Here is a 14555-nt window from a genome sequence, read left to right as displayed (position 1 = left end):
CCTACTCACTACCATGTACTGGGCTGGGCATTTTCAATGCCCCATTTCTAATTTCTAATAGGAAGACACTGTCACAAGCAAGGAGAATGCTGGCAGCGAGATGGCTCAGTGGGTGAAAGTCTCATGAGTTCCATCCCTGGGACCCACCTAGGAAAGAGATAACCAACCTCCCACACATAGGTTGGTCTCTGACCTCCCTACACTTGACATGACAGGCAGGTACCCATTACCTACACACAAGTACAACATTAATAAATAAAAACAGTTCTAAATTTAAAAAATAAATAAATGAGGGCTGGAGAGATGGCTCAGTGGTTAAGAGCACCGACTGCTCTTCCTGGGGTCCTGAGTTCAATTCCCAGCAAACACATGGTGGCTCACAACCATCTTTAATGAGATCTGATGTCCTCTTCTGGTGTGTCTGAAGACAGCTACAGTGTACTCATATATAATAAATAAATAAAATATTTAAAAAAATAAATAAATGAATGAATTGACAAGAGTGGTACATACCTATAACCCTAGCATTCAAGAGGCTGAAGCAGGAGAATTGCCACAAGTGCAAGGCCAGCCTGAAATCCTTAGTGAGTGAGATAATCTCTTTCTTTCTCCCTTTCTCCCTCTCTCTCTCTCTCTCTCTCTCTCTCTCTCTCTCTCTCTCTCTGTGTCTTCCTCCCTCCCTCTCCCCCATCCACACTCCCCCTCCCCCTTCCCCTCTTCCCTCTCTCTCTCCCTCCCCCTCTTCCCTCTCTGTGTATATATGTGTGTGTCTCTGTCTCTCTATGTTTCTCTCTGTCTTTCCCTCTCGTGTATACGTGTGTGTCTGTCTCTCTGTCTCTGTCTCTCTGTCTCTCTCTCTGTCTCTCTCTCTGTCTCTCTCTGTCTCTCTCTCTCTCTCTCTCTCTCACACACACACACACACACACACACACACACACGAGGAAATGAAGTTCCAGGAAAGTAAAGCCCTTGTCTACTTGTGATTTTCTCCCTCCCTGTTCCCTCCCTTCTTTTCTTTTCCTCTTTTCCTACCCAACCCTTGAAAGCATGTACTCAGGGCCTACGATATGTTTAAGCTTTATGTAAGAATTTAAAAATGTAGAAGGCATGCAAGAGAAAATGCAGAAGGCCCAGGGAATAGGTTGTGGGTCAGACCCGAAGTCAGAGAGAGCTCTGAAGATGAGGCCACTCCTAAAAAGAGGATGACCTTGAGCCAGGCTGACAGAGGAGAGCTGATCTAGTTCAAGCAGAAGGAATAGCATGCATATGGGAACACACAATCTAGCCTGACAGCCACCAATCCAAGCTGAACGTGCCTGTGTGTGTGTACGAGCATGCATGCATACCTGTGTGTGTATGTGTATGCATGTGTGTGTGCATGTATATTGGCACTCGTACTGCTACCTACTTCCCCCTAAATATGTCATGGTTTGGATATTAAACCTGGCCCAAAGCTCTATATGTTAAGCCTAGGGAGGTAGTAAAGTCATTGAAAGAAAGGCTTAGTAGAAGTTGGGCAACTGAGGCATGCCCTTGAAGGAAATGCTGTTTCTCCTTACCCGCTTCTCTCTCTCTGTTGTGTGCATGTGCGCCCCCTTGAGGTTAATAGGCTTAATCCACAACATGGTCCCATCATGATACACTGTGTTAACAAAGCCCCAAAACAATAATGCCAAAGACCAAGGACTGTAATCTCTACAACTGTGAGCCAAAATAATCTCTCCTCTCACGATAATTGCTCTCAGCGATCTTGTTACAGTGACTGAAAGTCAACCAAAGGTGATATTTGTATATGCATATATATACATATATACACATATATATGTGTGTGTAAATACATAACTGTATATTTTAGTATCTTAATATTAATACTGATATTAACAGTATTAATTGCTAAAATTTTAGTAAATTAATATGTGGTTAATGTTTAAATATTTGTTTTTTATTTTTAAAGTATGGGCTTCCAAGCAAAAAATAATACTATATTCTCAACAGTCTACATTTCACAGGGTGTAAGGTGTGGCTTATTGTAAGACATGTCTCTGTGTAGCCCTAGCTTTCCTGGAACCTGCTATGTAGACCAGGCTGGCCTCTAACTCAGATGCCCCTGCCTCTGCTTCCTGAGTGTTAGGATTAAAGGCCAGTGCCACTACTTTTGTGACATTAAGGCCTTTTCTTGGGCCTTCTCCTTCTAAAGCCAGTTCCCAGGTTTTCCCATTTATCTTGCACCAGCGAGAGTCACAGCCGGGTTCAATTTCTGCAAACTACCACCCCCTCAACTAGGAAAAGGCTTCTAAATTTAAACAATGCAGCCCCATACTAAAAATGGCCCAGAGAGGAACAGCTCTACCTTGAATCAGGCTCTGATTTCACAGACAGAAAGTTCTCTCTCTCTCTCTCTCTCTCTCTCTCTCTCTCTCTCTCTCTCTCTCTCCTCTCTCTCTCTCTCTCTCTCTCTCTCTCTCTCTCTCTCTCTCTCTCTCTCTCTCTCTCTCTCGTGTGTGTGTGTGTGTGTGTGTGTGTGTGTGTGTGTGTGTGATCAAATGATTCTAAGGTGATAAGTTTGAAAAAAGTGCAGTTTGATATATAAAAGTGTCTGTTTTTAAATGATGCCTGGGAAGAGAATGAGGACAAGATAGAAACACAAAAAGGAGAAAGGTGCTGACTCATGTGGATGCTTTAAGGATTTGAGAACATCCTCCCATCCCCCACTCTCTGATCAGCAAATTTAAAAGTATAAAGAGTGAGACTCAGAAGGCCTGACTGGCCTGCAGTTCCCCGGTTACATCCCTTCCTAGTGATCTCATTCAGAGATGAGGCTGACCTTGATCAGTGGTCCTCAAGCTTTCTTTGTCCTTTGTGCTTTTCTAAAATTTTCGCCATCATGTCATCGGGTTGCTGGCTCAGTGTCATAATTACAGAACTTGAGAGGCAGAGGCACAGAATGGCTGCTAGATCACCCGGCAAACATATCTGAGCTCTAGGCCAGCCAAGGATACAGAGTGAAACCTACCTCAATATTGAAATTTTAAGAAAAAGACATTAATATCATTTTTAACATTTTTATCAGGTGTGTAACACATGTACTGAAAAGAGAACAGAATACACACTCAGCTCAATGCAGGTCCACAAACTGACCGCACTTACACACTGGCACCCAAGGCCCCATTCCGTGGCACATCTTCCCTACTGGAAGTGAAGTAGGGAAGCACATCAAAAGAGACTGAAAGGAAGTACCAGTTTGTTTCTTGGTCTAATTTTAATTGAAAACATGAAAAGCCTTTCCACAGTCTCCAAGACCGCATACCATCGATCACACCACCGCCTTTTAGCTCTGAGTCACGTGAGAAGGCTGAGTTACACTCCCGATGATTCAAGAGCCACCGGAATGTGTATTTGTGATGAAAGGAGAGTTAGGTGCACAAATGCTAAAAGAATGAGTCAAGTAAACGACCAGGCATGATAGGAAGCTCCAGGGTCCAGTTAATACAACACATAGCCCTGAAACTCAGAAACCCAAGAAATGCATGTTGGGTGCTGGCAAAGGTTTCTGGATACAGTCTACACAACAACTTCTAACTTGATCATAAACCCTTTGAGCCCTCATACTATGCACAGTGTCAATGTGCCAATAAAAACTCAATTTTATGTATTTGGTACTTTATTATATATATAAACTTAAGTGCAGAATAAAACATCGACCAGCTCAGGATTTGTTGGTGGTTTGGTTGGGGGTGGGGGTTGTGTGGGTGTGGGTATGGGGGTTTGGACTCAGGATCTCACTGTTTTCCAGGCCAGCTTGAACTTCTGGGCTCAAACAACTCTCTCAACTCACCCTCCACAGGATGTGCTGTCATTCTTGGCCTCACCCAGAATTATACACACCCAGTGGCAAAAATGACTCGAGAATGGCGGCTCCCAGCTCCCCACTGTTATCCTAACAGCTAGAAGACATAGGCAGGAGAACTGATACCACCTCAAGGCCATCTTGGGCTATATAGCAAGTTCCAGGCCGGGCTTTATGGCAACACCAGAGAGAAATGCCAAGGCAAGCAGAGCAAGGTGTCTCATGCCTGCAACCCCGACCCGGGAGGCTGAGGTATGATGACTGCTATGAGTTCAAGACCAGCCTGGGCTACACAGTGGGTTCTAGCCTAGCCTGGGCTACCGAACGAGACCCTATCTCAAAGAAGTAAAGTGAGTAAAGGTGACCAGGGTTAAAAGATCATCCTGCCCTCCCAAAGGACCAAGTCCAATTCCCTGTGCCCACATCAGCTCACAGCCCTCTAACTGCAGCTCCAGGAGGTCTAAAGGACTCTTTTCACCTCCAGGGGCACCTGGACACCCATGGCATTCACCCGCACAGATAAACACACATACATAAAAATAAATCTTTTCTTTTTAAGAAAAAAATTAAATAATCGACATACCTAAACTAAGCAATGTTAGTGTGCACATTATCTTGAAGTGCATACATAGTGTAAACACACTACAAACATATGTAGGGTACAAGAAAGTCTCATTTTTTTCTAAAACCAAATTTAACCACAGTTCTTCCTCTCACTACAGTAGAAGGAACTAGAGGTCAATAACAAAGAAATAACTAGATAAAACCACTTCCGTCGCCTGGTGATAAAGTACACTTCTACATGACCCTCTGATGACAATGGAAGTTATAAAATAGATTGTAAAAATTAATTATGACACAATACTTGCAGGACTTAGAGCAGTCATGTTCAAAGGAAAAATTATAGCTGCAAATGAACGTGTGTCCTCTCCTTCTATCACATGGGTCCCAAGAATCAAATCAGGCTATGGAGCTTGGCAGCAAGAGACCTTGCACTGAGCCACAGTGTCCACTCTCTATTCATCATTTTAAGAGACATCCCAGTTAATGCTTAAGTAAGAGAAGGTTTAAAATGTTTAAGGACTAGAAAAAAAGGAAAAATTATCTTAGTTATAGAAAACTAGCAACATAGGAAATCCTTCTAAATCTAAAAATTACTCAAATTAATAAGTAGGTTTAGCAAGATCATCAAAACAAAACCAAGATCTAAAAAAAATGCATCACATTTCTGTACCTAGGAACAACTCAAAAACAAAAATTCCAAGTGTCATCATCACTTTCCAGCAGGTTTACATCCGTGGTGTCGCAGTGTCTCTGCTAGACATGATGGCATTTGCTCATAACCTCAGCACTCAGGGACTGAGGTAAGAGAATCACAACTAAGACCAGCCAGGGATGAACCAAGTTCAAGGCCAGTGTGAGCTGCACACAGAGCAAGATCTTATCTCTAGGGTGAAAGAAAAAGAAAAATAGGTTTTGTTCTGCTCAGTTCAATCTCAATTACAAATACTTATACACTGCTTCCACCTTTTTATAAAGGCATCAAAATTACAGAATTGTAATTCCAAAGTTTTAACATTGACTCAAATCCTTGTAAAGCAGGAAGGTAAAGAATAAGAAGTGCGGGTTGGCGAGACGGCTCCACAGCTAAGAGAATTGACTGCTCTTCCAGAGGTCCTGAGTTCAAGTCCCAGCAGCCACATGGTGGCTCACAACTATCTATAATATGATCTGATGCCTCCCTCTTCTAGCATGCAGATATACATGCAGATAGTGTTCATAAACATACAATGAATTAATAAATCTTTTAAAGAATGAGAAGTGTAGAGAGCAGTGTTTGCTTACCATGCAAAAGGCCCTGGGTTTGCTCCCTAGCACTGCACAAAAAGAAACCAAAACAAAAAGAGAAACCAAGCAATTTTCCATATAGATATTAAAATATTCAGGGGTCCTGGGAAATACTTAGGCTCAGTGGGTAGGAGTACTTGCTCTGCAAGCATGAGGACCCAAGTTCAAATCCCCAGCACCCATTTAAAAATCTGGGCATAGTTGTAAGTGCCTATAACCTCAGTATTAGTAGGGGGATGCAGGGGCTGGAGACGGGAAAATCTTGAGAGCTCGCTTGAGAGCTCACTAGCCAGCCAGCTTAGCAAAAATGATGAGCTTCCAGTTCAGTGAGAAACCCAAGCTCAGAACGGGAAGGCTGGGAGCAATGGAGGAAAACTGACAATCTGTGCTGGCCTCGGCACACCCAGATATGAATAATGCATGCGTAATGTAAAAATTAAATAAGACACTAATAGTAAAGTATATGCATTGCAATGTGTAAGCACTCAGACAGAACTGTATTATAATGTAGCCAACCAAGTACATGCACCATGCAGAAATTATATGACATTAATAATAAATATATGTATTGTAATGTATAAACACTCAGGCAGAGCCATGTTACATTGTAGCCAGGCATTTGCATCTGTACATAGACTGAATAAGAAGGATATTGTGTTGCAATTTCTTCCCCCTACCCTGCAAAATACCATTATTACTTTAGATGAGTTTTTTTTAACAAAATTAACTGATATAAACTTACTTAGATTTGATTATCCTGGGAATTTCTTTGGGGGTGGGGGTCCAAGACAGGGTTTCTTTGTGTAGTCCTGTCTGTCCTGTAACTCACTTTGGGGACTAAACCAACCTCAAACTTAGAGCTCTGCTTGCCTCTGCCTCTTGATTGATGAGATTAAAGGCATACACCACCATATCTGGCTAATCCTGGAAATTTAGCTATGTATACAAGATCAACATAAATTCTAGACTAGGAAAACTATAAAGGGTCTCACCTCTTCAACAAAAACATTTGAAAGTTACAGATCACACAAGGTAACTCAAACAGCTCTGGGGTCTTTCTGCTCTGAAAGCTATCAAACAGAACTTACTTATAGATTTCCAGTGCAGATCCAGTTTCCATTGATAACCACTGGCACGGACAAACTTCTAATCTGCCTTAAAACATTGCAAAAATATCATCTCACCAGCCCAACCAGACACAAGGAACCATGACAAAAAAAAAAGATATCAAAGGATTCATGTTGGTAAAGGGAAACAAAAACTAATTTTTTAAACTAAAGAATAGAAGCCATATTTAATATGTGAGGCCTAAAAGTCTCAGTCTGACCTTGTTCAACTCCTAATCTGATTTTGCAATTTCTTCTAGTGAAAGCATCCAGGTGTCTATAGCACAGACCATGCTCAAATCCTGCAATCACACATTCAAATGTTAGCCACATCCTCATTTGCTTACAGAATGTCATGTTTGTTAATATTAACTAAAACCCCTCAAAATATAGAAGCATTGGAAGAGAAATATTTTCTCTGCCTTTTGTACGCAAAAACTTTCCACCCACCTGCCTGTTTTTTTCAAGTTCCCCTCTCTTGTTCTTTCATATATCTGTTTCTATGACCTTACTGGTAATTCACAAACTTTACCATGTCTATTTTTCAAACAAGCTAGAAAATTAGTCAAAAGATATTTTATTTTATTTTATTTTATTTTCTAGGATTCATATTTCCCTTTTTTATACAAAGTAAATTAATTCTAATACTGATATAGGTAATTTTATCTTCTTTATATTTTTGCTATTATTTACTTATGTAAACATGTGGGGACGTATTGTGACTGAAGAGGTCAGGGCAACATCAGATTCCCTAGAGCTGGAATTACAGACAGATCTGACCTGACTCATGTGGGTGCTAAGAACCAAACTCAGGTCCTCTACAAGAGCAATACATGCATTAAACTGCTAAGCCATCTCTCCAGCCCCTATGCAATCTTATTTTAAAGAGAATTTTATGGTATGGCTTGTCTGCAAACCCCTACCTACCTGAGAAGTGGTTTCTGAGGTAAAAAGCCTGGGTTTGAATACAATCCTACTGCTCTGTGTCTATGTGCTGCACAGAAGTGTTCCCTTGTACTACTGGGACAATATGTAAAGAACCTGGCAGACGACTTGTTACACAGTCATTGCCCATTAAATAGGCTAACACTTGTAGGCCTGCTTGTCAATATCTAGTTAACTCACTCAACTATTTTAATTGTCCTGTACATATGCCTTCTCCTGGCTTACAGAGCATTTCGAGACAATTTTACAAAACAGGCATAAGTTATAAGCTGCCTTCCATATTTAATAACCTCACTGGGCTGTCTAAGTACTGAAAACAGGTTAAAGAAAGGAAGGCAGTTATTAAACCACAATCCACCATTTCCTGAACCCCAGTCACAAGACAGTAGCTCTTTCGAGTTCAAGTTCTCTTTGCCAATGTACTAAGTGTACACCACCTCTATCAACCTCTACAATTTCACCTGGTTCCTCTGTTAGTCGTTACAGGAACTGACTTCCAAAAGTTTCCTCCATTTTGGTACTTTTTCAATGGTCCTCGCATTCAGGTCATTCAGGTCAACAACTCGTGGTCTGGTGGACACGCTCATACCCTCTCTCAACTGTTCTGTGTATGCATTCCTGTGCCTGTGTGCAAATGCATGCACCTCATTCTCTCTCTCTCTCTCTCTCTCTCTCTCTCTCTCTCTCTCTGTCTCTCTCTCTCTCTCTCTCTCTCTCACACACACACACACACACACACACTAATCCACTCCTCAGCACAGACCCATGTCTCAGCACAAAAAGAAATTGGCCTGAAAGGCTCTTGGGAGACCCTAGATATACACTAACTCGTGACCTGTTTGGGTTCTCAGACATCTTTGTAAATCAGAGGGCAGTGGCTGACTTCATCCTTCTTTCAATAGAGATGGCACTCTTGCACACATAGGGTTGCATTTCACAGACTCTTTGAAAATGAAATTAGTCTGTTATGGCGTGTTTCATCATTCTTCAGTGTGTTTTGGTTAGGACTCAAAGAACATAGGCCTGATAACAGAATACAGCCCACACGTCTGCACGCACAAACGGCTTTAGAAAGCAAGTTCAATACGTTCAATAGTTTCTAAGATGAATTTATTCCACTGTGCCTGTCTGAAATGTTGCTCCTGATACACCCAAATCCCTCATGATCTGAAAAAGCATTACTGTCATCTAACATCTTTCCATTCAGGAGATAAACTGAGACCCAAGAAAATCAAAAGAGTCTCATCCCAGTCTCTAATGAGAGACAACTGAACAAGTCAGAACCTGCCTGTTTGGATTGCCAGTCCGTGGCACTTTCCAACACAAAGCGATACAAAAATTCCAAATTCCAGTCCCCATCAAAAAGGTCAGGAGACCTGAAGCTTAAAACACGCTGATGGGGAGGATTTCTGTTCTAAACATTGGCAAACACTGAGCCGGCCCTGAGCCTGTGATTCAGACAGCTTAAGTCATGTCCATGGCCTAGCATGACTTGACAAATAGGCATTTTTTTTTTTCTCTTTCTGCATTAACCCTTTTTCTAGCCACTGCGAATAGCAAGGAAACACTGTCTTTGTTAACCAGTTCTGAATAGTTTGACCACATAGGAGTTATTTGTCCATGAGTGGCAGCTGGCTAGCAAACAGAAGTGAACTGTCCTCTTACGCTTTCAAACCCGGGCCTCACACAGCTGTTTCTTCCCCTCTGGAACTGCTTAATTAAAATTTAAACACCAAAACCACATGGCTCAATGCGTGGATGTGAAGGGTCCAAAGCCTCAGAGCCCATGTTGCCAACAACCCCAGGCCCCACCCAGTCACTTTTAAAGGGCGAGCAGAGAAACCCCGGATCCATTAAGACACTGCCTTGCTTCTGGTAGCTTGGAAAGCCAGCCTCGCCCCTGGCATCCATCACATTGGATCGCTCTTTGCTCGGGTGTCTGTGGGTTACGTGAGTGTGTATATACCGCTGTCCATCACCAGGTAGGAATCTTTTAACAACCATAGGTCAGACTCCAGTGAGGAAGGCCACACCTGCCACCGGGCATGCATGCAGGCAGGCAGGGGCTGGGAAACCTGGCACCACCGTCCTGCACCTGCGCACCTGCCCAGCCAAGGGAAAAGCACAAGGCCCTGGGCAGCCTCGGCGAGCGCACTGAACAGCTACGGAGACGGAGACGCACCACTGATGAACCCCAACATGAGCTCCAGGCTGCGGAGATGGCGGCCCCTCTGCAGGCACCAGGACCTAGAGAACCAAGGATGCCGAAAGAAGTGCGACCCTGAACCACGTGTATGCTGGGGCGAGCTGGGGGCTACTGCCCCTCCCCCCGCTGCGGCAGAAATTTCCCAGGGCCTCAGCGGTGAACCCCAAAATCCTCCAGAGTCCTTGGTTGGGGGACTTTTACGTCAATCTGTTTCTGCCCTCCTCTCCAACAGAATTCATTCTGCTAGGGTTTTTTTTTTTTTTTTTCTTTTTTTAGAGGCAGGCGGAGGGGCAGGGAATAGGGGGAGTTTGCATCCCTGTGCAAGGTAAACAGTTCTGAAGGTCAGCGACTACGACTCCCTGCTGAGCCCTCCCAAAAAGATGAACGTTGTTTTAGAGATACTCAGTCTCAGTGCCTCTCTAGAAAACCCGAACTGTTTTAAGTATCACGATCTCCAGTTATTCCAATAATTGGCGGAAACCCTACATCTTAATGATTAACAATTATAAACATCCCCAAAATAAAAGTATCAAAATTCTGGAAGCTATTATAAAGAAAACTGTGAGATATGTGTACTTGGCCAAGATTAAAGAAAATATAAAAAATATGTTTAGTAATGCAAAAAATGGAAAACTGGACATGGTATTTAGAAAACAGTCACTTAAAGAGGACATATATTACATAACTAAAAATTACGAATATACATCAGTAATCGAAACAGTCATCAGCACAAACTAAACACATTCACGTTGTGACATCTCCCCCAAGCGTCTACCAGCCGCCCCTCTGCCGTCAGTCCCCTTACCTTTATTTTCAGAATCTTTCATTCTGTTTCCTCCCGCTGCTGCACGAGAGCAGGCAAGTCCGGCTGACTCTGCAACCCCTGACTTTGGATTTGTCATTCACAGACAGTCAGCGATCCCGGGGGCGAAGTCCCTCAACGCAGGAGCAGCCAGGCTATGATAATGGCATACGAGTCAGTGTGCAGGGTTATAATTTTGCTTATGCTGAAACGGAAGGGATGAGGATGAAGGCAGACGTAAACACGACTTCCAAAACATGGCATGGAATCGGATCTGGAGCCTAGGTTCGCCCTTCTTCCTTCCTTGGAGTGGAGATCCAACTGCCTAGTTTCTTCTTGCTTCCAGAGAGGCTTGGTTCACGTTGAACCTGGAAGGTCTGCGCTGTGGTCCAGACTTATTTTCAAGTGACTTTGGAGGGGATAACGAACTCTGAGCTTCCTCCTTGTACCCACTCTCTGCTTCATTTACTCAATAAACACCTGTGGGTGGGTCCTGCACAGCTCTTCGTCCTGCAGACAGAGTAGTGTACAGGAACGACCCCCAAGCTCTGCTCTCGGGTGGCACCACACAGAGGCAGTAGGTGCCCTAGAGTGGCCCATGTCTGCTTCAAGACCACAGGTGCCTAAAGCTTCTTCCCCAAGATATAAGCAGATAAACAAGGAAGCTTTGCAAACCAGCCTGTCAGTGACTCAGCCAGGACCAGGTACGAGGAATCCAGACCAGTAGACTCCTCTACTGAAAGGCAAAGAAGTTTGCAGCAAACCTTTTAGTCGTTCTTTACACATGGAATTTTGTATCATTCTATAACACAGGCACATCCCTCCCTTCCTCTGTCACTCATTCAACGGTCATTTTTGCCAGGCCTAGTTCTACCAGTTAGGGTTCCAGTGGATAGGAGCAGGCAAGTCTGCCCTCATAGCAATTTTTACCTTCAGGTGAGAGGATTCAGACAAGCAATATGAAACCACAAGTGGCAGCAAATGCTGTAAGGAAAAATGGCACGTGACAATGAGGTAACTAACAAGTGCCATTTTAAGACCAGGTGGCCAAGTGTGATGACATCTAACTTAGGGAAAATGGGTCAGCATTGCCACAGTCTTCTGAACATCTTTACTTAACACTGGGGCCGGAGTGTAGCTGATGGTATAATACTTACCTGGCATATTCAAAGCCTGAGATTTGGCCCTAGCATTCATTGCCTTACAGCTCTATATCGCCTCCCTCTCCCACCCCCCAAAAGAAAAAGTACTCTAAAACTGCCTTCTCGGGTCTGGTGAGATGGCTCACTGTGTAAAGGTGCTTGCCACCAAACCTGGCTCCGTCACCTGAACTCAATCCCTGGCACCTACGTAGCAGAGAGAACCCCTCCCAAGAATCTCCATGCATGCACCACAACATACATAAAAAAAAAAATAAGAGAAATAGGGGCTAGAAAGATGGCTCAGCGGTTAAGAGTACTCGCACTCTTCCTGAGGACTCAGGTTGGATTCTGGACAACCACTCCACAGTTTACAACTGTCTGTAACTCCAGTCCCACGGGATCCAGGGCTCTCTTCTGGCCTCCTTAGGCACTAGACTTGCACATGATGCACAGATATTCAAACACAACACCCGTATACATCAAAATTGTTTTTGAAAAAGAAATTTTTTGTTTTTCATTTCTAAACCTTCACAATCTTCTCTACTAGATTTCCCCTCAGTGGCCGTGATTGGTTGGTTGGTTGGTTTCCATACAGATCAGAAAAACTGATCTCCAGAGAGATCAACTCTACTGTTTCAAGAAAACGAACAGAAAGAAATCCTCTGTTGCTCCCATCCCTGGAACTTGCTATTTACATACAGCATTGACACAGAAGATGTTCTGGTTGGCTAAGAGTGCTAAAGACCTCTCTGCCATTAAGAACTGAGTGGTGTCAGGCAAATGACTTAACCTCTCCAGAATTATTCCCTTGCCTATAAGCAGGAGCTCATCACCTGCCCTGAGCATGTACCGGGCTACTGGGAAGATGAAGGGAGAAAGGATATGCAGAACTGGGTAAACCAAGCACTCTGTTGATGTGAGGCGTCATTGCTAGTCGCTTAGACACATTTAAGATGACTAATTTTAAGTATTCACCTCGTTGCTGAAGCCATGAGTCAAGTATGGTCATGAAGGGGAAGCTGTCTTGGCTACTAGAGGATCCTGAGTTGATTTTTTGCAGTTTAAATCTGAAGACTTCCTGAAAATTTGGAAATGTTTAAGCATTTGGTTTTGGTTCTCATTACTCCTTGATAATGCATAATACCTTTCTGCTCTTCTTAGGAAGCTTGGGGGCCAGTGAGGGGGAAGTTGGATCTTGAATGTCTTCTAGATGCTCCAGAGATAAAGGCTTGGTTCTAAAGCAGACTATGTGGGTCATGGTAAATCTTTTAAAAGGTAGGGTACCCTGGGGGGGTCTTTAGGCCACTGGCAATATAGTCTCAAAGGGGATTGTGGGACCACAGCCCCTTCCCCTTTTACTTTCCTGGCCACAAGATTAACTGGTTTTGCTTTGCTGCATGATCCCCCAATAATCCACTGACCCAAAGCAACGGGTCAAACCTGTCAGGAACTGAAATAAAAAGAAGCATTTTCCAAGCTAGTGAAGCAGTTCAGAGGGCAAGGACACTTGTTGCCAAACCAGAGAACTGGAATTCAATCTTGGAACCCACCTGACAGAAGGAGAGAACCAACTCCAAAATTCGTCCCCTGGTCTTCACCTACACACAGGCGTTCATTTATAATAAGTGTCAAAATATGTTTAAAAACATCTTTTCCCTCTGTAAGTCATCTCGCATACTTTGTTATAGTGATCAAAAGCTGAATATCATAAGTGGGTTCATTATAACTCCTTACCATTCATTTAATGAGCCTCAGGCTCATACATCACATTGAAGAACAAAAAAAAAAAAAAAAAAAAAAAAAAAACCCTGGGTATCTCCTCCTTCGAGGACTGAGTAGAACTGTGCCCAGAAGGAGCACTTCAGGGGGCTGAGATGCTGCAGACCCCGTGCCTCCTCCCCTTCATTCAATAATACTCCGCAGTGTTGTACAATGTATTCTGTCTTCAGGATTCGTGGCCCCCAGTGAAGGGTCACTAAATCAGGCAAACAGATGTCAGGGCTGGGTATGAATATAGGAGGCAAAAGGGCTCTGGGCCAGAATAGACTGGGTCCAAATATGGGCCATGCCATTTACTTACTGGTCCCCAGAGAAAGTTGGGATGCATTCTTGACCCTCTCTAAAGTTTCTGTTCCAACTATGTAGGATAGAAATAATAATAGGACCATCTCCTAAGGCTGGGTGAGACACAGTATCTTCCCACACAGAGAGTATGGCACAATGCCAGGAAGGAAGGTCACCCTCAGTGCTATAAGGTTAATATGATTACCTGAGTCAGCCCTTTAAGCCTCAGCTTTCCTCATTAAACTGTGGAAAATAGTAATTAGTTTGTAGGGTTATTGTGAGGATTATACCCCAGGAAGGAGAGGAAGCCTGTGGTATAAAGGAGCAGTTACCCTCTGACTGGCTGAACTCAATCAAGTTGCATTTGCTTCAGGGAAGGAGTACCAAGATTTGAAGTAGTAGAGGGTGGGACCATCTCTGCAAATATCTACATGTTACTTAACACTGTTTTTGAAAGATTGCAAGCATACAAAGAAGTTGAACGAATCGCGCAGTGAACCCCTTAACCATGTACATTTTGTTATATTTCTTATATGTTTCTAACTCTAACAGCCCTTAACTGCTCCTTTGTTTGTTTTTATATTTTATTTATCAT

The 14555-nt window shown here is 43.2% G+C and overlaps 1 protein-coding gene across 4 annotated transcripts in view; it reads right to left on the bottom strand.

Annotated features, from left to right (window-relative positions):
• Dnajc6 (DnaJ heat shock protein family (Hsp40) member C6) overlaps window positions 1-14555 on the bottom strand; it is a 166244-nt gene that overhangs the window by 141805 nt on the left and 9884 nt on the right. The window contains exon 1 of one of the 4 annotated variants that reach the window (XM_006238448.5): window positions 10758-13697. The exons of 2 other annotated variants lie outside the window; for them this stretch is intronic. In XM_006238448.5, coding sequence (XP_006238510.1) covers window positions 10758-10854 — 97 coding nt within the window. In that variant the 5' untranslated portion in view covers window positions 10855-13697. Of the gene's footprint in view, window positions 1-10757; window positions 13698-14555 lie in introns of those variants that run through there. One more of the 4 variants, XM_006238449.5, reaches the window with a different exon arrangement.

Source organism: Rattus norvegicus, chromosome 5 (assembly GCF_036323735.1).
Source record: "Rattus norvegicus strain BN/NHsdMcwi chromosome 5, GRCr8, whole genome shotgun sequence".
Lineage (NCBI taxonomy): Eukaryota > Metazoa > Chordata > Mammalia > Rodentia > Muridae > Rattus > Rattus norvegicus.
The sequence above is the reverse complement of the archived record's forward strand: the minus strand, read 5'-3'. Positions and strand labels throughout refer to the sequence as shown.